Raw genomic sequence first — 24,574 nt, forward strand, 5'->3', positions numbered from 1 at the left:
GCTTAGAAAGAAAATTATCCTTTAACCTAAAATTTTTCTCGCTACATGGAAAAACAATGAAAGAAGTGTATATTCATTGTCCGGTTCTGCCACGAAAGGATTCGTTTTTGTCACGTTAGAGAACTGGAAAAAAGCGAGGACCTTTTAACAAGATTGGAAAGAAGTTTGCAGATCAAAGTTAATCTTGCTATTACTTTAATGTTAGTGCATTGTTTCGCCATCCATTGCTTATTTGTATGTATGTTTTTTCGTATATTGATCTAGTTTAGAAAAAGGGAAATACATATATAACTGAAAAAATTGATTTTTTTAAGAATATTTTCCAGATACAAACAGGCCTAATTAAAGTGCATAACCTAGGTAATAGGCCTAATAAGTCTGATATATCCCGAAAGGTATGCATACTTACTGTTAAACAATCGAAGCCCGTAGGCTGAGATATAAACCACTTTTTAATTCTATCTATCAAGGTTTAAAAATAAAATAGTATAATCCTATATTACGAGCCCCTCAAAAAAGAAGGGCTCTCGGGAACCTTGAAAGAATTCCAGCGATTGGCTGTACTATGTAGGCTCCTTCTCCACTTCCTGGTATGAAGTTGGAAGTAACTATTAAAGTTGCCTAGTCAAGATGAGGAGGAAATGTCAATTTGCCCATCCAGCCTCTATTAATGGGACAATTGGTAACGTCCATGACGTCATAAAGGTCCCCGCGTCAATTGGTGAAGGCGACACACGGCCGCCAGACAACCCAAATTCTGGCTAAATATGGATCTGTTCCTGTCAGTTTTCATACGAAATTTTCCAAAAACTTAATTCAATTACAATTGAAAAGCGAAAATAAACTTATAGAACTATAAACAATAATATCCGAAGTAAGATCTACAAAATTTTCAAACTTTAATCTATTTTTTAACGCCTTCAATTCCCAAGTTTTCAACGTATCTAAGTTCCTCTATAATTTACGTTTTAAATTTACATACGTAAATTATACGTCTTAATTTTAATATTTCTAACCTCTTTAAGCGGTCTTCTCACTTTATAGGCCTAATATAGCTTTATTTTATAAGCATATATAAGTAAAAAGGCATAAAGAAACTACTGACTCCAACTAATGTTGCACGAGTTAACGTTTAATAAAAACACGAAATTCCAATTTAATGTATTTTTAATAGTCAAGGATGCGAATTCGAGTATTTTTTTAGCATAATCAACAGTTAATAGAATGTCAAGATTTAATATAAATTAAATTTTAAACGTTACAAAGGATATTCAACTAATGATACGCCGAAATGGCATTTATTTAATGAAGACAGCATCAAATTCTCTTTATGAATTTCAGGAATTTATAAAAGATGAAAGGCAGAAATCTTGTCACTTCATGGAAGGAAGGCATTAAACTTGTACTCAAGCCTAGTCAGGAATGAAAAATGTTAAATTAAACTTCTATCTTGTGGACCGGAGAAGTTGCTCGGTCATTAATAAAGGCCTTCCGATTCATTGAATAGGTAGAAGTGTAGTTATGTAGTCCTTCAATTCTGCTACAGTACTAAGGCAGATGCTTCGTAGGCGGTACGGTTCGGATACTACAATAGACGTATGTCAACACCGAAAATCAACGTGGCCTGTCAGGAGCGGTTCAGACAAAGACATTGGTGCCGGACTGTCTGCAATGTCGGCATCTAACTTCATACAGAACTCCGCCCAACAGTTTTGCCGGAGGTGCAGCGCAACGAGCCTCCGGCCATCCGCGGGCGTACTGGAGGGATTTTTTTTATTGTCAAAATTATTCTATAAATTTAAAAATATCTTTAAAAATTAGTTAAGTAAGGGAATGAGTATGCTAAACATTTACTGGAACTGATAGAGTCTCTCCTTCACCCGCTTTTGATTTTTCCTTTACGCTTGGGTGTTTTGGCACAGATCGGCATCTAGCCGTGATGCTCGATTCCAGCCTTGTCTTCACTTCAGAAGGAAAACATTTTTACTAATTATTACTAATAATCAAATGCTCTTTCCAACGATAAAGGCTAAACCACTTTATAATTCATATTTTTCTCTAAATATCCTCAACCGAGAATAATAAAAGTGCTCTTTAAGTGTTCGAGAGCTAATATTAATAAAACCAGGAAATTTTACATGTGTTTCTTTCTAAAAACCTTGACTTAAAACTATAATAAAATTGTAAATTCACGACACAACTCAAAAATTCTATTAGAAGTCTATAGATTTATATAAATTTGCTAAAAAAATAGTAAAATTATTTAATTAATTACACAGTTATTACAGTTAATAATCACTTAAAAAATTAGCAAAATAAATTAAAATTTTATATATAAAAACTATAATAAAAATTCTTTGGATTTAATAGAATAATTTTTAATCCAATTATTAATAAATTTAATTTATTTTTTTAAAAAAAACCTTAAGAATATATAATGAAATTTAAATCTGAAATATTAGAATTATAAAATTAGTCTCTCTCTCTCTCTCTCTTTTCTTTTTCTTCAGCTCATTAAGCTTGTTATCTAGAAATCACCTTCGCTGATTATAATTCAACTTTATAGACCATTATTAACTCCATTGTTTTTTTGTTTAAAGCAAAAGCCTAAGAAAGTCGTCCCTGATTTATTTCTGTGTTAAATTTATATTTAGACTCGTTTCGTTTAAATTTTTAAAAGAAGAATAAGACGTGGGCATTCAATTGTTTACTACTTATCCGATTTCTACAACCGATTGGAAAATTTTAAATTTCCAATATTAGCAACACTAACTAATACTTGAAAATATTATTAAATAGTATCATTTTAAAGAGAATATTTACTTATTTTAATAATAAAAGAATCGAGGAACTTTTATAATCGTCATTTTCTATCTACAATTATCATGGAATCGAAGAGATAATAAATGTAAAATAAAGTGTACGTGTTGTTTATGTTTAAAATTTTGAGAATTAAATATTTTTTTTTTTTTTGAAAAATAAAATAAAATCGAGTAAAAATTCCAGACCGCTTAAAATCTTCTGGCATCTCTCATCCGGTTCGATCCATCATCGGGATCAATCTCTATCACCATCAAAGAAAGTGATGTTTGATGCTCTAATTCTTTGCAGTGATTTGTTCTAACGATGAAACTTTCTCCGAAGATAGGAGAAGAAAAAAAATATATATATATACATTATTTCTGGTCAAGCGACCAAGCGAATATTTCGACCTGCATCCACTTTTCTTTTCTGACTCATCGCATGATTACAAGTCTTCCGCTCCACCTTCTTATACATAAACGAAAACAAACAAGCGCAAAAAGAATAGGCCTTATGAAAGCGAAAGTGTTTCCGACCAATACCAAAATGTAAAAGTTTCGGAGTTTACAACGATGGCGATCGGATTTCGTGTTGAGAACATAACAAAAATTGAATATTTTCGTTTTTAGAAGAGTGTCAAGCATGAGTTAGATTTAAATGTCAATCTAGGAATGTATCCTAACTGCATTCAACCTTTCCATCATGAGTTATTCAATGGCTATCGAGGAATAGGCACCGCCCTCGGTGCATCAAATATAGATAGAAAAGTTGAATTCGAGTAATAGTTGATAAATTCATTTATCATTTACCTTTTAAGTTTCATTTTAAAAAGAAAAGATTATCGCCATTACCGCCGTTCACGTAGATCCTTGCATATACTAACCGAAGAGTTTTCATGCAATCCTATCAGAGACGATTAATTCGTGTTCGAAGTTTAAAGTAAATTCCTTTTTTTCCCCCCCGGAAATCTTTATCCTAAACAACAATTTTATTTGCTAAAAATGTTTCACATTTACTTATGATTGTAATCATAGCCTATATGACTAGAAATCTAATCAATTCTTACAGTTACAAGCGTTTTGAATGGCATAAAGATTATAATGATATAAGTTTAATAGTCTTATCTGCTTATTTAAAGTAGGATAAACATAGATAAAATTATTGTAACATTCTAATTAACTATAAACGTTTTATTAATATTAATGAAAGTCCTACCTACCTTTCCAGTTTGAATTCAACCTGACGTTCCGCCAAAGTTCCTGTAAGTTTGTGGAAAAAAAAAAAAATATATATATATATATATATATTGATATATTTATTTATTTATAAAATAATTAAATTTTACTAATGTATACTTATTAATTTTTGCTTACCATTAAATACTTTTCAAAGCAGAAGTTTCCCGGAACGGAGAATAAATCTTCAAGATGGAATTAAGAGCTTACTTAGGCCAATAACATAATTTAATAAATGAATAATTATAAATTTAAATGTAATATATATATATATATATATTTATTTATTTACAATGATTTATGTAATGTACAAATCGAAAAGTTATATGCGAAGGTTAAAAAGAAAACTTCTTACGGAGTAAGAGATATTAGTGAAGAGTTTGTTGGCAGAACCGACAAAATTAATGTTCCTATGTTAGTAACCTTTAGGTAAAGATGATCAAATGACTTGAATTATGACATGCTTAGAATGATAAGAAATAAATGTGCATAAAAGATATCCTCTAATAGCAATCGATGTCCTCTAATTGGAAGACGTAATGTTACACTAATGAGATAAGACGTAATAGGTGCTTCATCTAATTAGGTTATTCTCCGGACCAATTGATGTAACATTAAACCTGCTTCTTGTTTCTAATCGAATAAAGTTGGTTATTTCTACGTTAATAATCTTTAAAATTTGCAACTTTTTAATTCAAATAATAAAATCGCCATTTTTAAATTAAAAAAAAAAAAAACAAATTTAATTTTAATTTTTTCTCGTTTAGGTTACCTGCTTGCTAATTGGCATCACACGAATTATTTCTTACAATCAACATAAAAAGCTTAGTATAAAGAACATGACAGTCGCATTGGAACTGAGAACAAAGAAACGAAATATATTTAATTAAATATTTAAGTGTTTTTTTTTCAAATATAAATAATATTTTCATTAATATTGAAGAATTTTTAAAACATTTCACGCAGTTAAAAATTTTCTCGTTGTATTGATCCGATAGAGCGGCATGAAAAAAGATGCGGAGACGAAGATTCTCTAAAATACTTTATTAATGAAACCTCACAATATACATTTCAAGTGTCATTTCCTTTTTCCTTTTTAAATTTTTTAAATCTCATTTTTTTTTTTTTTTTTGTCAGGACCTACAAACACTTTTTTCATTCATAAAAAGCAAAAGAGGGTTTAGAAGGGGAGGCATATGGAGGGAGCTGAGAAACTGTACACTAACTCAGAGATCAGGGATGTCGGAGGGTCCCCTTTTTATATGGGCACATTGCACAAAGAAGGGCAGGGACCATGTTCTCCTCCGCGTACACTTGAGTATTGATCGAAATGTTCTTAGATGAGTATGACGTCACGTGAAGCCATCAGGAATTCGCGCACATTCTCCATGACGGAGTGAAAGACCCATGGCCTGCACGTACCTGAGTAGCTGGAGAAGAACACTAGGTTAACACCACAAACGTACATATATATACACAGGGCCCCTCGGATTTTAAGGACCCCACAGGCCCAGGACGACATTGGTTTTTTTTTTAACTTAAAAAAACGGCGAATCGGGATAGCACCGAGCCCACACGCCGTCGGTCCTATAAGGATAGAAACACGTCAAAAACATTTCACAACGGTCGTCAAGTCTTTGGAGAGGATCACATTTGAACCTTCTCTTTATGGAACTGTAGGGAGGACTCGGGCCCGTTTTCATACTCACTGTGGGGCTCAAAGTTGACTGGACCAATCCCGGAAACCGCTGTACAATACATTTTCGATTCAGAGCAGCCTTTCACGCTCTCAGGCTGACTGAAAGAAGGAGATCCGAAATTCAATACATAATTCTCTTTTTTTAATTAAGTGAGGATCTGTTGATTCATAGATGGATCCGGTTGATGATGGTACCAAGAATACTGGGGCATATACGTGTTAGATACATTCATTGCTGCCTTGGCAGGATTCATGTCCCAAGAACTTATAGGAGGGCTCATGGCAGGAGGACTAACAGCTGTAGACATACTGTTCACTTGTGGAGGATTGGACGGTGCAAGAAGTCCAGATTGGGGTAACACTGATGGTGGTGTACGACTATCGTGTGATTCTGGTGGTGTCGAAGCCGGATTTGGTGGCACCATATTTGGATTGGTTGTTGGCGTCTGATTTTGCTGCTGAGGTGGTTGTTGTTGTTGCTGTTGTTGCGCCTTCAGCATTTTCTTGTACTTGGATCTACGATTTTGGAACCATATCTTTACCTGGGGGATGAAACATTTATTTTAGTTACAATTTTAAAAAGATATTTTACATTTAGTAATTGAGATTCTGATTATTACGGGGCTTAAGTGGATACTTATTCTGCTGCCATAGTTGCAAAATGTTTTATAAAATAGAAAAAAATATTGTTTTTTAATTGAATTGCACAAATATATCTATACAAAGGTATCAGGATTGAGTAAGCCGACATCAAAAACAAACCCGTTGAAGTCCGGATATCAGTCATGCTGTTGGACTCAGCACCTGGCAGCGGATGTTTGTGGTCATGTGATTTCCTGTATGAGGGTGAGCATTTCCGGCCAAGCATGTCTCCTCTTGACATCTGCATACAATATAGCAAAGCAGGATTTCGACTGTTTTGATACATTTATATAACTGCTTCAGCAAATATTAATTGGAAAGGAAGAACAAGCCGATTTCATTTTTAAAAAACAAAATAGATCTATTCTATATAAACCAACGAACTCCATGTTCGCGAATTCCTAGAAATGCATTGAGTTCTGTGTAGAGAAGTAAAGAAAAAACTCAGAAGGTGAAAAGCTATCAAACAACCACGCCTTCGGCGGGGACTGGTACAGAAAACCTTCTTTATCCGCTTGGGAGAAGAATGCATTAATGCGAAAAATTTGGGACGATTTAAGAAATTCCACTCCACTCACGACTTACTGATTTTTGTCAGTCCTACATCTATTAAATTACGATCCCAAAATTAAAAACGGAATTATCTCCAATTGAACCAGAAGCGTATTTAGGATTTTACAAGTTAAAATTCCTGAATAGCCTTTAACCATATAGTCCCAGATCTATTTTAAAATCCGTTAAATAGTGACAATGTCCATGACACACATCAAAAAACCATGACGTCAACGCTTTATTGTCCACTGACGTCACAGGATAAAACCAATGGAAGAAGTGCAGTAGTAAGAAATTGACCGCACGGGGTCGCTGTCAGGAGTATCGTGTTGCCGACGACTGTTCACACCTAATTGAAATTGCCACCACATAATTTACGAAAGGCTCTCTCTCTCTCTCTCTCTCTCTCGTCTCTCTCTCTCTCTCTCTCTTTCTCTCTTCATGGCATCTGCTAAGAGTCCGGTTTGGACAGGCTGATAGGGTGGAGCTTATCGGAGATTGCTGCTGCGTTTAGGATTAGCTTAAGCTGGTGAAGTTGGATGTTACCGATGAAGAGGCTCCGTTCAGGAGATCTTTCGTCCCCCAACTGTTACGTGACTAGGCGGTAACCGTTCTGCAGGAAATACTGTAGGCTGCATTACTCTAATAGAACCTAATGTGATGCCATCTGTAAGAGAGCCCACCGCTCATGATAGCAGCCGGTAAAACGTTTAACAAGAAATACTCCTTGGTCCACTCGGATTTAAAAAGGATCCGAGTCATGTTACACATACTCTCACGACACGACTGGATATCCAACTTCGCGAATATAGGGAATAGAACGAGGTGGTCGTCACAAGACTAGCGTGGGTGGGCCTGACGTGCACGCAGCCCTTACACGGTAGCGAATTCGCTATCGGTTTCCTATACGGAGACCTTCTGCAATGATCTAGACTACAGGGGATACTCCGCCTTCTGTTTTGTCATCATTCCAAGTTTGTAGAAGAGCAGCACGTAGTTGCATGTAAGATACATAAAGGGAGTTGAAAAATGGACTATTCTTTAGAACTAAAACAAGCACCATCCTTAAAAAATTTTACTAAAAGTCGTACTTTATTATTAGCGCTTCGTCGTTCTATTTATATAAGTGGCAACAAACTTTTATCCGTAATTAAGTTCGCATTAAAATAGTAAAGTCAGATATAAAATGTATAAAATTAATGGGGAGGAAAACAGAAAATATTAAAACATTATGCTCTACTTCATAGATAACACGATGATAACAAAATAATTTAATAACTAAGAAAAAAAATAATGCATAATTTTAATCAAGAATTAAATTTAGATAGATCTAATTTCCGGGTCTAAGTCTATAAGAATGATTGCGTAAAAGGCTAAAGTAAAACTTCTTCGACGTCATGACACCTGTAAAGCAAGTCACGTGGTGCAAGAATAGGTCAGTTGTTAGGTGGCGGGCGGATACAACGTCAAGCAATAGATCTATCATGTCGGCACCGGAGGGGGAGGAGAGGGCGATGGGATAGCATCTAGCCCACAACCAGGCTATCCGGTCACGGCTAGGCTGAGGAAGTTGTCGTTGGAGGGCTCGGGTTAGGAATGGGGGAGTAAGCGTGATGAATATTCAAAGGCAGCCGACGTTGCCAGAAGTAACGTGTAAACAAAGTAGAAAAAAAAAAGATGCATTATAAACCCTTCTTAGGTCTCGAGAAGTCATTAATAAGCAGGGATGCAAAAAAACTTCAGGTAAAAAGATCTTTTGGTATAAATGGATAAATAGTCGCCCAATTTTGTACACATTTGCGTATATCTATTAGACATAACCTTGCAATAGACCTAGTTAGTCGGAAGTCTCGTAAAACCTGTCTCGGTTGTCGCTCTTACTTTTAATCATTCTACCCCCTTTCCGAGTCTGTTTAACACGTGCACCTTCTCTCACAAAATCGAGGCCACATCTAAAGTGTACTCGAAACTTGGATTTTTTCATGAAAAAACGTATCAATCGGAAATGTCGCAAACGAGAACCTTTCACCATCAAAGAATAATTCGTCTGTAATACTCTTCCCGACTTCATCCTTCCCAAATCGTATTAATCGCCGTCCCATCCAATTAAATTTATTTCTAACTCGAAAAGAAAGTTAATCTAAAAATACTTTACGTAACGTATCCGTTGAGAAATTTTAAATAAGTTATTAAAACGAAAGCTGGAAGGATTACGCGGAGTAAATATTATTCTAGATTTATCGACGTATTTCAAATCATATGCAACTAAACAGCCTGTTATACGACTATATGGGTCATTGTAAACAGTAAGTTACTCATGCCATTATTGCAATAGTCTTCATGTAGCTTTCTGTGCTGCACGCATCGTTGATTAGGTGATGATGCAAGGAGTGATGAAAAGTCGTCAAATAGACAACTCTTATTATATCCCATTAAGAGTCTATTTATCAAAAAATAGAAAGTTCAATTTAATAGATAGTAGCCTACCTGTCGAAGTCGGATGAGAGATTAAAATTTAAAAAAAAATAATGATTATTTTACTAAAATATCCCGTATATTTAACTTCGCGCACTGAATAATATTTCAGGTTCATAAATCACCGAAAGACTCAACCCTTTAGGTAGATTGGCGATTAATTTTTAGCAACCGGGAAAATTTTAAGGCTAATTTATTTTCGAGCAGATCCTTGAATATGCAGAGTTTCGAGAAACTTTAAATGGCACACTATACATCACTCGGGATATGCTTTAAACGGCTGAGTTCTAGTCGTGGTAACCTCGAGATTCTAAAGATAAGGAAATGAGCAGGCTTCAAGGAAGTGCAGCTTTTGGAATTCTAAATTCTCACACTTTATATGAACTTTTAACTAAAAACTAAATTTATTTTTTTATTTGCCAAATTAATTCATATAAATTTCTCTTTCGTTTTCTTCTTAATTTTTAATCATTAATTAATAAGAAAGGAATGTTCTAATTTTAGAATTTTAGCTTTATCCGAATTATCTAATTGATAAATTACGTGTATACTATCATATTTCATTGAAAAAATAATTGTTCAGTAATTAAAATTTATTATATACTCTCATATGTTTAAGATTGTACTTGATTATGCCCTAAAGGTATTTATCTAAACCTATTATTCTACAAGTAAACTAGGACTACAACTTTTATTATTAGGACTTCTTCCTCAATTTTTCCCCCTTAGAAAATTCTATTTCCTACAGTAAAAAATTTCGACTTTTTGGCTTTATTAAAAGAAGATTCGTTCGATTATTACACGAAAAAAGAAACTCCAAAGGTTAGAAACCATTCTAAGCAACTATCTCAATCAGATCTGAAAATTAGCATTTTCACGCAACTAAGTTAATAATTAAGCGACATTATTTAACAAATTATTAGCACCTACCTAATTTGCGGTATACCACACGTTAGAAAAAAAAAAAGGCAATTTTATAGGCTACCATCCAGATGCTATCCTATCGGCTAACCGGATTAAATAAAAAAGAATAATAATAATCCAGTTAAGATAACAGGAGCAGTAGAGATAAAAATCTATGATTTGAACAGAATAAAAAACAATTTAAAAAAAAATTTGATTTCTACGGAAAATAGGGTGAAAAGATATCCCATTGCTCCTAAATGATAATATAAGCTAATGCCTAAGTTGGCTATCATCAATAAGAGCCGAGCAATAGGACAAATCTTGCGGTCAGAACAGGTTCTTTGTTTCTCAAGTATTTCCCTGACTCGACCTTGGACCTGTCCCTTTAGCTATGGAAACTCTTACACAATTCTTTGGCAGCGGCTAGCGTGATTTAGTCAGCACTAGGCCGGAAGTCTGTGCGCAATAGGAGACCCCCCTGCTATGATTCTGCATATTACTACTTTTTGTCATCCATTGTTATTGTCTCGAAACATCCCAATTTATATTGAAGGACAAAAAGTTTCGATACATCGCGGTCTGCCAATTTTAAATTTATTTTTACCCTTGGAAATTTAGTAACTCGTTTTTCGCATTTTACATTGTTTAAACGAAAGAATCCTGATGTGGCGTTACAGTAAAGTTTCATAATCCAACATTTCTCTCTCTCTCTCTCTCTTTTTTTTCTTTTTTCAAATTATATTTCAAAGAAGCCTTACAAATCATTCTGGACAGCAGTAAAAGTGGCAAAACGGAACTTTGAAACTATGTAATAAGTTAATAAGTAACTTCGCAAATAAAACTACATCCGTTGACAACTGTTAGTATATAGTCGAGCACAAAACGTGACATTTCCCGTTCATGTGCGTGACAACCACATGACACACATTCTTCTATTGTCCCATTGTGGGTTGTTTTCACTGGTCTGTATCGTTTCAATCTGTCTACTTTGTTTCGGTTTGCAGATGGTGGCCACTACGATATATTCATCTTCCCTCGACTACCTTCCGATATACCGTGCCTCTATGTAGAAAAATTCTAGCGCTAAGATAATAGAATGGCCCAATCATCCTTCAAACACCCCGCCTTTATTTTATGGCATTGAAGAACGGCCCACTCTTCTGAGAGTTTCAATGTTCCAAGGCCCTCTCGGAGAAACATTAAACGTCAACTTTAACCCGCGAAGAAGAATATCGAAATGTAATAGTCGAAAGTTTAAATTCAAACTTATAAACATCAATATATATAATTCTAATTTATAGGACCCATAAACATTATAATGACTGTGATTAATTAAGAAGATCTTCCTATTAAAATAACTTCGAAGCCCATCTCTCGTTAAGGACTTAATATCTGATCATGCAATTGGAATCATTCCTTTAACATGTTTATTAAACAAGAATTAGCCATGATTCAACCGAAATGATTATTTCTCATGCTAATAGAGGTCGTTTCAATCAATTAAAGCATCATTACAAGAAACACTGAACTTAATCATTAACAATAAGGCCTACTTAAAACAATAAAACTTCCCTACAGCTAATAGGCCTTACGCTATTGGCATTTGCGTATCTCAAAAACTACGAATTACACACAGAAAACAATAATTATACTTAATGTGGACAACAGCAAAGGTCATAACCCGAGCTTAATAGTTTAGCGATCTCACCAAAATGTTAAAAATATTTGCAATTCAAAATGGGGGGAGGGAGAAATCCGATTACCGATAAGCCCATAGGCAAACAAGCATAGAGTTCGTGTTACAACTCTTTATTATTTTTATTACGCAACATAAGTTACCGCTTAATTACAAATGCCTATGGGCATTTTTATATTAGTTAAAACGTGAATGAAATAACTCTAATAAAATATTATATTTTCTTAAGATATTATGTTTAATACTTAATCTATTTTACTTACATTTTGAAATAATAAAAAAATATATATGTATTTAAAAAGAATTTAAACCGTTACAAAGAAGCTTATCGGTTCAAAATAATGATAAGTTTAATTCTCAAGAAAAACATTTTTTCTTGACAGAAAAGAAAAGAAAAAAAAACATTCAAAAAGGAATAAATGGAAATAATTTTTATTCTTCCGGGAATTTTTGGAAAAGGAGGTGCTCTAATGTTAATTTTTGAGAGGCGTTTCGTTTTGTTTCCATATAGCATATATATTATTATCCCTGTAATTGTGTGATAAGTGCTTTCGTGTGATTAAATGCACTAAAAGCTACCAATGTATATAATTCTGATGAAAAGTAGCACTTTTCCAAGATGTTCGCACCTTTTGACAATATCTAGGCAGTCCAGTGGCGCGAATGGGGGTGGATGTTTTTTACCATTTTGCAGTAATAACCGATTAATATAATTGTCATCCAGTAACTAATTAGTGTATGCGAATCTATACAAGGCTTTAGATTTAAAATCACAAGGCTGCCTTACGAAAGATAAAATAGTTATTAAACATTAGAAAATTCATTTAATATTTTCCGAGTCACTTTATCATAAAAAAAATTATATTAAAAGAGAAAATTGACCTTAAGTACCTAGCAAATTAGTCGAACAAGTTGCAATTTAGTTTAATTTGCTCAGCCTTTACGACGATAACCTAAATGAATTCTCTTCGCACTATCTAGGTCTATTATCCATTTATGTATTAAATCACGTGATATATTACAGGCCTTCAGGCTTCCAACGCGACTATCTGGATCGGGTTCCGTTTTTTTTGTGTGTGTGTGTGTGTGTTTCGGATAAGTTACCGATATCGCGACTCTCACAACGGTCGAAAAGATGCCAAAGATCCCCAATATTAATCTATAAAGTAATAATTTAATAAAAATGTGGGCCTAGTCTATTGAAGGAACTTCTGTAAGGAACAGGTTGACAGGACCTTTTATCTAACTAACATGCGTCTACCTCGCGCGCTAGGACAGGTAGCAGGACAGGTAAAAAGATTTTACGTAAACTTTGCCTAAACTGGCAGGTAATTGTCCTAATAACAGCTTCCTAACCGACAATTAAGTGCTGCTATAGGTGCGCCCCTTCGCCGCAAACATGGAGGTGGAACTCATATAAGGCGCACTCTTCCAAAATGTTTGTATTTGTTCATTTAACCCATCTATTTTCCACACTCAGAAGGATCATCCAATTTTGAACCTCCTCCCAACTTTATCATTGCCTCAAGGCTCCATTTTTATCAGCTGAGCTACGAGGAAATCAAAAATATTGACCTCCTCTCCAGTTTTTCGGTTCTCGAACAATTCGTCCTTAAGGCTAGGGGCCAAACTTGAAGTTTTTAATTACTTTTTATCTTGAACTTAATTGTTATGAAAAATTCAAATCGTTTGTTTTTCACTTTATAATAATGAAACATAACCCGTTAATATTGTACGATTGGGTGGCCTCTTATTTCTTTCCGATTATAGTGATAAAACTCCGACTGCGGCTTGGAGGACATCCACTAATCAAAGATTCCTCAGAATCAAAATGTTTACTTCTCAGCTTTCGTTATTAAAGAGGTTAATGTCCATTTGCTAGTATTAAAACAGGCCGATGGTATAATTAAACGCGCGAGAAGCGACCATAAAATGGCATCCGCGCATATTAATTTCAATTGAAAAAATCCCATTAATTCGTACACATAAATACTGCATCGATTCCAATTTTTATCTAATTGAACGCACAATCAACGGCGCATTATTTCCATTACATAAATCCACTCAATTGAATGTAATAATACGATGGGTAAGAAAATTAAATTATCTGAAGATAGGCGAAAAAAGGCCAAAGAGAGTATCAGATCTCCACGCCAGATGAACCCCCTGTTGACAAGAGGGTCACACAGGTGTCGCTGAGAGCAGTAAACTTTTACGATGGCAATCATCTGTCCAGTTTTCGCCCATTCAGTCACTCGGTTGGGCCTCCTAGAACAAACAGCCTCATGAGGAATCACTGTTGAGGCAATCCAATTGTCTTGGGTAAATATGCCAAGATTAATGGCAAGAAGTGTCGTCTAAAGTATCGAGATCGTTATCTAATGCTCTTAACGCTTTCTTTTTAATTTCCACCATTTAAATCTTTTTTTATTTTCTTTTACGTTTCGTTTTTTATTGTTTCGAGGTGAGATTTTATTAAATTTATATCTTTAAAAAAGCCTTCAGAATGGAAACCATCGAAGGCCTTCAATAAATATCTTCTACGCAATTATTACTAAATGTATCTATTTACAAAATTTCTTATTAAATAATATAATTACATCGACATTAAGCAGTGTATAACGTGTTATCTTATAAGAAAAACATAATTTCAATTGATTTATATTACCGAAATTCTGTAAAATAAGCTCTCTTTCTTCGAAAATTCATTCTAATTATTATTATTATTATATAAAACGTCCTATTAAATATATATAGAGTAAGTGTATATATTCGTATTTTATACCCGTTAAAACATTAAATATCATTACATCTTTAATATAATTTGAATTAAATTAAGGTAGGTATTTAATATCCTTGATTTTTATATAAATTTAAGTGGAATTTAAAATGGAATCATTCATACTACAAGGCCTAGATTTTGATATCATTTTTCTGAGAAAAGGTACTTTTGTATGTTAGACATTTAATTTCTAATAATTACACTCAATTATAATTAATTACAAATTGATATTAGATAATAATAATAATAATAATAACCTCGTTTAAAAATGTTTACATTGTAACAGAGTATATGAACTTTTAAATAGCAACAGCTTTTAAATAGAGTTTTTTTTATGTAGGTGTGAAGTATCGGGTAGTTTCTATTATTTTAATTTTAATTTTTTTTTTATTTTTTTGATGCTCAAATAGGCATTAAATTTAATAAAAATAAAGTAGGCCTAGTTCAACATTTTCATTGAAAAATATAATTCAAGCATTTAAAGTATTTTGTTTGGATTCACGGTCCGAAGATTTTTTTAACGTCCACTCTAAAAAATATTTTCAACAACAGAAGAATTTAAGAAAAATACTTCTTATTTTTGTGGGAAGATTTTTTTAAATTTTATCTTTCTCTGGAAGAAATTTTAAACGTAAAAAAAAGAAATTAAACTTGTTCACATTAGCCATTTTCTTAATGTAAATGTATATCTAAAATGAAGTTAAAATGCTGCTTTAAATAAATTAATATGATTGTATTTAACCTATGAGAATCGTGTTTTAACGTTTTCGAATAGAAATCCGAATCTCGAATAACCATTTTTGTAATGAAAATATTTCTATATCAATCTCGTATTATAATACAATGATGGAAGACTTTATCTAAACATATTACAAAATAGGTTTTACGTATTAATATTTAATACTTCTAGCTAATTTAAAGCATTAATAATAACTCTTTACCTTGTAAAATGGGTTGATAATTTCTACAGCTATTTTATCTATATTGAAATTTCGCTTTTCGTTTCCCCTCATAAATTTATTTTTTTTAGTTTATTAATGATTAAAATAATATCGAAATATAGCTTCGATTTCATTCTTTTCCATACATCTAATATGTTTTTAATTAAATTAGACATATTTTATCGTAATTAAGTGCTAATTATATTAGTTAAATCATTAAAAAAAAGAAGATGCTATCGCATATTTTTCCGAACGTCCAAAAATCTATAGAATATTCTGATAAAGTTACGTCAATAAACCTATATAATGTAACGTATACACGTTAAGATTGTAGGAGAAATAAAACAAAACTCTATGATATAAATTTACGCGTGAAAAACGATGGTTAACTAACAAATATTTGCGCCTAGGACATAAACAGTGTATCTAAGCTATTTAAATAGTCTACTTGAGTGAAAATTAAGTAAAGAATTCGAAAAAATGAGAGTCATCCACACCCCAGTCATCTATTTTAATGATCATCCCACCCCCACGGAATAACTGTTGCTTTATTCTTTTGTGTGAAACGAAGTCACGAGAATACCATCCGGTTAGTCACGTGTGTCATAAACTGTGAAAATATTACACTTTTAGTCACCTTTTAAATCGTTTTTGAAAAATGAGATACTCACTCTGTTCCTACTTTAAATATTTTTCGATCGAACGAGTTCATTAAAACACCAAATTTAATGGCGATGTTCTAACATGAAAGATTTTTATCTAAATATGTTTAGATGCCTACCATTGTTTCCTCCATCGTAAATAAACGCATAAAATGCCTAGAGACTCTTGTCACTCTAAACTGAGATGTGTTACGCTTAATTCGTATGCATTGTCTAAACTTGTTTACTCGAATTTTATATGATATATGGGCTTAATCAATTAGGCCTATAAATTAAAATAAATTCCATAGCATTTTTAAGATATTTACTTTTTTTTTTCCTCCCTTCAACGATTAAAAAAACTAGTTACTTCGTGTAATTTGCTGCCTTAAATTAAGATCATGATGCAGTAATAAGTGCATTAAATTGAGAATTTTTGGTTGTTAGATGTATATATATATATATTTTTTACGTTTCTTGTACATTAATTTTCCTAGGAAAATTAATTTGTTGTTTTTTAACAAACGGGGCTGGAAGACCTAAAAAGATGAGTATAGATATGAATAGGCGAAGATGCAATGAGATTGATGTCGGCCTAGAAAGTAGGACTGCGTGCAAACCTCATCTAGGAACCAAACCGAGAGATATGGTTGCGAACACAAAAGACTAGTACGGATAAACGCGCTGCTTTTATCTAAGCCAAGCGTTACATGTCTGATAAACCCTGCTTGAAGCTTAAAGACCGGCTTATCGTCTCCAATCAGCGATAAAGTAATTAGGCGAAACCTAAGGCAGATACTGCACACGAATACCGACTCTCTTCTATTGATGCTTACTCGTGTCGAAGTTAATTATTTTATAGACTTTTTCTTTATTCTCGGTAATGATATTTAACGAAAAGTTTAAGTATTTTTCAATAGATTTAAAGCAGTCTAATTTACATTTTATAATAAAACAAAGTTGTTTAATGCAATAATATTTCCGTAAATTCAATTTTGTATAATAACTAAGCTGTGTTCGGTAGGAGGTTGGAGCCCAACGGAGGCCATTTCAATAGACAATGCAAGGAAAGAGTGGGAAATTTAAAAAGAAAGAAAGAAAAAAAATCGCTGCATAGGTTGCAAAAACAGAAACTGTTTTTCTCTTATTGTTTATTGTTTTGTTCGTTTCCTATTTATATACTGTATTTTCACTTTTATAAAATTTTAGTGTTTGCAGTTTTTCCGGCCAAGAATGTGTTTTGCCCTCCCACGAAGAACTCTCACTTCTAACTTCACGGTCTAGTTGGAACAGGTGAGCAAGAGTCGTTGTTAAACGGTGCGAACACGTTAAAATTGGGCTAGGCACGAATCGAGACTTCTAGGGCCTAGTTTCTCGCAGAAAAAAAAAGTAATTTCCGGTCTGTTTGTCATTTTATTTATTATTATTATTTTGATTTTTTAATGTTTTCACTAATTTCAAAATCCTTCAAACCAATCGATGGAAATCCTATAAGAAAGCGTTACACGTTATTCGAACCTAAACCAATTTAATTTAATTGCCATCACCTATTTAAAGAAATGGAAATCTACTAAGTGTTCGAGTATTATTTAATGGACAACTCGTAGCAACATCCGTTGAATTTCATGCCTATAGGCACGCCTAGTTAAGAATCGATCGAGTATAAAACGTTTACGCACACTACGCATTAAATTAGCCTACATAAGTATAAAACAGATGACTAAATACAGGCCTATGGATACTTATTTTATGAATTAGATCGACCATTTTTGCGCCGAGCCTACGTTTCGTAACATTTTATAGCCTATAGGCCGAACTAAAACAAGCCTACATATTTTATATCTCTGTTTAAAAAAAAGAAAAATGAATTAAATAAACTTTCATACGCTTTAGATACCTCCTTGGAAGATGCTGCCGTGATATCAGCAATAAAATTATAGACGAAGGAATGTTTTAATAGCAAACAAAAAAACAAATGGTGTGATAGCTATCTAATAGTTCATAAATTTGATTTATATACTGATGCTATTATTTAATATAAATATTAAATAATATAATTTTTTATTAACCTGGTTTAATTTGGCACAGTGTATAATTCTGTTAATGTCTTCAGGTATTGACAGCTTACAAATTCGAATTTTCTTTTAACTTCAATGAGAGAAAAACATCGAGCAATTACTTCTTAAGTGATAAAATGTCGAAGATGAAAATTTTAACAACTCCATTCTTTTACCAAAGTTGTTGAAAACATAAATCAAAGAGAAGAAAGAAAAGAAAATCGTAAAGTAGACTCCGCCTAATTTTATTTGATTATTCTTTCCCCGTTCGAGGAAAAAGAGTCTAATAAAAAGGAGCCGAAAGTCCGTTTGCTGTAAACTAGTGTGAAAAACAACATTGTAAACAAATTTCGTCAAAACAAAAACACCAATAGTTACTATTGTTTGTCGAAAACCCCGAGATTACCTCAATCCAATTCAAACAGAGCATTTAAGACCGACTTGTAAACGTCTAAACAAGGCGTAGTGTTTATGAATTTCACGTGGTAAAACAGTAAAACATACAAATAACTTAACGTATTATCATTTAAATTTTTAAATTAATCCGTTTTTATATAAGAAATGTATTTAAAATTATAAAACGAAAAACACGCTTCAATTTTCTAAGGATTTAAACGTAATTTTCGCTAATTTAAATAAAAATGGGGATTTTTGAAATTTATTCTAATTATTCTTATTAAAATATAATGATGTAAGAGAGATCTTACTTAAATTTTTTTACAAAATAAAATAAAATACAAATTTATTAAAATTATCTGTGATGCGGGCAAAGAGAGAAAGAGAAATCGCAACATCCGAAAAATGATTTAATTCTATATTATACTATTATAGTAATATTTAATGTATTAAGAAATTGTTATATTTTATGACATGAAAATGAAATTATTTATTATTTTTATATAAAATTTCGGATTAAATTATATATTAAAGTCGACATATCTCTAAATAAGGTTGAGATTTTCGAGATCGTTCATCTTCTTTCGGCTATCGTGATAGCTCTATTTGTCATGTTGGCTGTCTGTGTTGAGATAAGTGTAACTGAATGCATGTGCGCCAACACTGCCTAGAAGAACGATTGTCACGAACAAACTTTCCATCAATACATATCCTTATAGAATTATATATTTAAAAAATTATATATATTTTTGAAAGAGAAAAACTATATTAACCTTCCGTCCATACATTGAAAAGAACACTTGAGGGACAAATTAATTATTATGACAAGTTGCCGTCGTTTAAATCGCTATTAAAGGAAGAATCGCGTGTGCATTTTATTTAATATAGAAGGGATGACGAGTATCATTACCAGTAATGTCATTAATTCGCCACTGATTGCAACTATCGATGTTGTTATGTCACCCTGTCTTATGCATTGGAGGAAGATACAATCCGATAGATTTAAGAGGGATAATCTAGTTTAAAATAACTGCTAACGCCAACTTGATATAGACTACCATGTGCAGTACAGGTGTTTTATACTAGCGGCGGTCTCAGTTTTACACCACCTGTCATGGTCTCACTTCCCACATGCTCGATATATCCTACATGATGCTAACCCACACTTCTACCCACAGTATCAAAATAGGCTGTAGTATGTGCATAGGCCCTGTCGCAGGCCTAATTTTAAGAGAGAGGCAGCAGGGTGTGCGTGAGTCGGGTTCACGGAGCCCCCGAGGCAATAACACTCACCTGAGTTTGTGTTAGTCCTAAGGATGCTGCCAATTCGGCTCTTTCTGGCAGGGCTAGGTATTGGGTCCGTTGAAATCTCCTGTTTAACTGTTGAAGTTGAAGACTTGAGTAGATAGTACGTGGTTTACGCATCTTTTTCCCTTTACCGTTAACCCGAAGCGTTTCTTCAAGTTGTGTTTTGTCTAAAACGGATTAAAAACCCTTATAAAAAAGTGATTTTATAAAAAAGCGAATTTAAGTTTAAGGATGGTAGAGACATGGAGTGGTTCAAGGCTATCGAGTGGCGGCTGCCAATAGTGTGATTATGTGAACAATTACAGGTAATTATAAACAGCTGAGGGTAATTGTTCACTCTGTTTACTATTGGCATGTGCAGTACTGTGTATATTTGAAAAGACGTTAAATTTGTGCAGCACGTTATTGACTCATCGCGTGTTGAGCCATCATTAACATTTCATTAAAGGCGACTCGACGATACAAAACATTTAACGGCTTTTCACTATTACTCTGGTCACGTAAATACTACTAAGCCTAACGTTCCCTATCCGGGACGCTTCGCTTGTTAAGCCTAACCGATAATAAAAACAAAGCTCACTTACCATCTCTAGGCGGCGATGGACAGGGAGGACATCCTGGCACATTGGCTGGATATGTCCAAGGGTGGCTCGGATGCGTATAACTATTGTGCAATGAACTGTTCAAGGGATTATTGTTCATAGGAAACGGGTAGGCACCTAGAGGCCTAGGGTGCTGCGATGTAGCAAAGGCAGCTTCATGTTGAGTCTGTTGAGTTGGATAAGTCGACCGAATGGGATATGCCTGGGCATGGTGAGACATGGTAGACAATCCTTGTTGCTGGATCTCCATAAATGCCGATTTGTTGCTGACGTCCTGATCAAGGCCATCCGCATTGCCCGCCATAGTGGGATACGGGGCCGTGAATTCTGTGAAATTCAACGTGGTGACGGTATAAGGTATATACCTGACTAAGAAAGAAAGGGACTGTGGCTGCTGTGCGGCCGTACAGCAACTACTTAAAGTGGCAAGTGTACCAAAAGCCCAACGCCGATGAATATGGATGACGAGTGCTGTAACTCCGCCCATAGTACACGGGCCAATCTCCTCATTGGCTGTGACTAGCAACGTGGCTGCTGAGCGGCGGGCAGTGCACCACCTCTCGGGTTCTCCTCTCTCCTAGCCTTGCGGCCTCACCTACCTGGCGCCTTCTATCTAAGGCCGGCAGGGCCTCATAGACGCCTGGTAGCCCCACTTGAGGGGTCCGGCACTCCCCCCTCGATCGATGCACAAAGGTGTTTACGCACATAAATAAATTTCCGAAGGTATGTTCTAAAGGTGTCCACTGGATTCTCTTCTCGCTGTCGTCCTCGCAGCAACATAACGTTTATAAATAAATTTTTACTGCTATTTTATATATATATTATTTTTTCGCATTCTTCATTTAAAGATATTTTTTAATTTAAATATTTATTTCATTCTAAACTTTTTATTATTATATTATATCCTTTTTTTAAATAAAAATTTAATAATAATAATTTGCAAATTAATCATTATGCACTATATTTGATACAAAACATTGCATTCGAGAAGATTTGTAGAAGATATTTCCGAAGCCGTACAAAAAGCATTGAAAGTAAGAGAAATTAATTTTTATTTAATTTATAAAATTAAGATAAACACGAGTCATAACGAAAAGGCTAATTTTACTAAATATATTTATCACACACAAAATAAAAAATTTATTTAAAAACCTAGAAGTTACGAGTTCATTAAATATCACATATTAAGATTTTAGAATATCTTAACCATTTTATTAAGATGAAGAATCGTAGAAATAATTGCTTTCATCGATTCTACTTATATTTGACAGTTTATCTTCCAAACTAAGCGGTGTTGATGGAAGAAGATAAGATAGCGATAGAGTCCACCGGTACCGGCAAGCATCGACGGTGTCGCCTCTAGCGGCCATAATGTCATAATCGAAGGGGATGCGCTCATTACAAAGGAGAGAGAGTCGTTGACAGCATGGGATTTTCCTAGTTTTTTCCTAAAAATTATAAAAATATACCAGTAAAAATTATAATTTAAAAAAATAAAAAAAAATTAAAAATTGATCGATTCCATAAAAAGTTTTACTTCAATTGTTAAACTTATTAAAACACAAGGGGGGAAGTGATTAAGTGTTAGACAGGATGCTTATATTTAAAAAAAAATTGTTTTTTCGTTATTCTATTGGATAAATAATGCTGTAAAGGTTTTAAAATAATTTTTTAAGAGGAAAAGTTTGATAAATTTTTTTTTTCCTCAAAGATTTCGTAGTGAAATTGGAAAGTTTGCAATTTTAGAAATGAAATAAACTTAAAATGTATGAAATTCAGAAAACTTTAAAGACTTTTTTGTAAAATTTAAATTATTATTATTATTTTAAATACTTTACATTGATATCAGTATTAAGAATAGAATGAATTGAATGGATTTTTCATTTCGGAATATCTTTAGAAAATTAAGGCCCGGTGGTAAGTCGAAATCCTTCTAACAGGCCCGTTAGCACTTAACGAAAGTGACACCTGGCAAATTAATAACGGAGAGGCACATTTGGTGCCAACAATTGGGTTCGCACTCATTTCTATGCGATTGGAGGACTTGTTGCTTTTCAGTAATAATACTACTTACGGGGTAATAAACGTAATTTCCATCATTTACAAAAGCAATTTCCTCAACCGGTTCCTCCTAGTCTCACGTGCAACGAGTATAACATGGCCGAAATATCATCCATAAGCTGTCTTCAAGCTCTTCTAAAAAGTAAGTAAATCTTTTCTATAATTTGTAATATTAAAAATTAATATCTATAGGCAAGTTTCCATTTCTGAATAGAATCCATGTATTTCTATAGAATTGCCTTCTGTTTATACAGTGTTACGTAGGGCATAGAAAATGCACGTGTAAAGTAAATTATATGCTGCTCACCAGTGCATAACGTGGATTAGTCAACAATAACCCCATCCAACATTATTGATACTCAGGCCTATAGGCTTATCCTCTTCAGGATGACTGTCAAGAATTGCAACGTCCCATTGTTCATTGTATTCAAAAAATACAAAAAATAAAAAGGATTTATTTTTAAATTTGCAACTGAAACGCCCATAATTAATATTGTTGGATTTTATCATCTTGGGGCACCAGAGGAATCCAAAAAGTGACTCCTGTCGCTACCATTTAAATCCTTGAATGGAACGGAGGATAACAGAATAAACTTTAGACCCCTATTGGGTCATAATCGGTGGATCATCATCTAAGTAGACTATCAGGTATACACAACATACTAAACCGTTCATTTATCGCCATCACGTGACAATTTCTCTACCTATAACAACAGCAGATAAGCAAAACGTCAGCACCTCTTAAGGGACCAATTGGGAAAATCGAGGGCTGTTGGGGAATACTTTGTCGCGATATCCCTCCCGATTTACTAAAAGGGGGTGAACACGATCCCTCTATCCAGAACACGAAAACGGTTTGAGACTTTATTGTTGTCTTGTGGGCATAATGGTGCTTGTTCCTCCTACCCTCTTTCAAGAGGCTTAGTACCATCTGTGCCCCCTGTCTATTGGGAATGCCATTGTTGATCACACAACGGCAACGGGGTACTTTCTTTTCGACTGATGGAGATATCTGATATGTTTGTTTAACGACCCTCTGTGGTAAAGTCGAAAGAAGGGGTTGATGTAAGAAATTCTTATAATGCAGAACTACCTGAGAAGTTCTGATTTATGAGGTATAAAAATATTAAATAAACAGTACCGCCGTGTAAAAGACCTTCTATTGAGATGTATCAATAAAGAATAGTGTCAACAGAATCCAGTAGCAGTAGGACCCTCAATGGAACATTGTAAATGTGAACAAACAGGGCTTTTCATAGACTCGTATACTTGGAACGTTTAAAGAGTAATCCCCCTTTGCGGGAGGCCACAGTTAGTTCCGGGGATTAAATACGGTAATCTGCCGTGAGAAGTGGTTAGACAAATGTATTAAATAAAACTTTTCCTCGGGTTTTGACGGCTTAGGAAAAGAAAGTCAATTTTGAGTGGTAGTGTGTTGTGAGCCGTTCCGATAATGTTAGTGTTAGTGTAACCATTGATAAATCCAGTAGTAACAGACATTTATGTATTTAAACTGAACACTTCTAACACTAAATAATAAAGAATATTATCTCCGATGAAAATACAGTGTAATACAAGCTGAATCTTAACCGTACAGAAATACTGTCGACTCACGTTAAATAAGAGAAAAACGTAAAGTCTAAATAAAGTAATTTAAATGTCTTATTTTAAAAAATCTAATTTAGATATTAATTTTCTTTTTAAAATGTTATTAAGATGCATTTAATAAAAATCATTTTAAAATCAAGTTTCACGCTGAAGTTATATATTTAATATTTT

General features: G+C 33.7%; 1 protein-coding gene and 2 long non-coding RNA genes across 3 annotated transcripts; 2 read left to right on the plus strand and 1 right to left on the minus strand.

Annotated features, from left to right (window-relative positions):
• Positions 1-5,066: 5,066 nt before the first annotated feature.
• Positions 5,067-21,221, minus strand: LOC136990146 (homeobox protein Dlx6a-like). The gene is made up of 3 exons (XM_067288519.1): positions 20,717-21,221; positions 20,118-20,299; positions 5,067-6,278 (listed from the first exon to the last, which is right to left on the minus strand). The coding sequence occupies exons 1-3, from the start codon at positions 21,219-21,221 to the stop codon at positions 5,883-5,885; spliced, it is 1,083 nt and encodes a 360-aa protein (XP_067144620.1). The 3' UTR covers positions 5,067-5,882.
• Positions 21,222-21,374: 153 nt separating this feature from the next.
• Positions 21,375-22,069, plus strand: LOC136990148 (uncharacterized). The gene is made up of 3 exons (XR_010883007.1): positions 21,375-21,457; positions 21,726-21,768; positions 22,006-22,069. It is a non-coding gene; the product is annotated as an uncharacterized lncRNA (long non-coding RNA).
• Positions 22,070-22,610: 541 nt separating this feature from the next.
• On the plus strand, positions 22,611-23,267 carry LOC136990147 (uncharacterized). The gene is made up of 2 exons (XR_010883006.1): positions 22,611-22,937; positions 23,050-23,267. It is a non-coding gene; the product is annotated as an uncharacterized lncRNA (long non-coding RNA).
• Positions 23,268-24,574: the final 1,307 nt, after the last annotated feature.

This window comes from Centruroides vittatus, unplaced genomic scaffold (genome assembly GCF_030686945.1).
Source record: "Centruroides vittatus isolate TY-2023 unplaced genomic scaffold, ASM3068694v2 scaffold_861, whole genome shotgun sequence".
NCBI classification, from domain to species: Eukaryota; Metazoa; Arthropoda; class Arachnida; order Scorpiones; family Buthidae; genus Centruroides; species Centruroides vittatus.

Bases quoted from the DNA above. Each gene is read 5' to 3' on its own strand.
- LOC136990146 (XM_067288519.1), bottom strand. From the start codon at position 21,221: ATGGGCGGAGTTACAGCACTCGTCATCCATATTCATCGGCGTTGGGCT. The intron at 20,300-20,716 runs GTAAGTGAGCTT...AATCCGTTTTAG, and splicing joins TCCATCGCCGCCTAGAGATG to ACAAAACACAACTTGAAGAA. The intron at 6,279-20,117 runs GTGAGTGTTATT...TTCATCCCCCAG, and splicing joins TAGGACTAACACAAACTCAG to GTAAAGATATGGTTCCAAAA.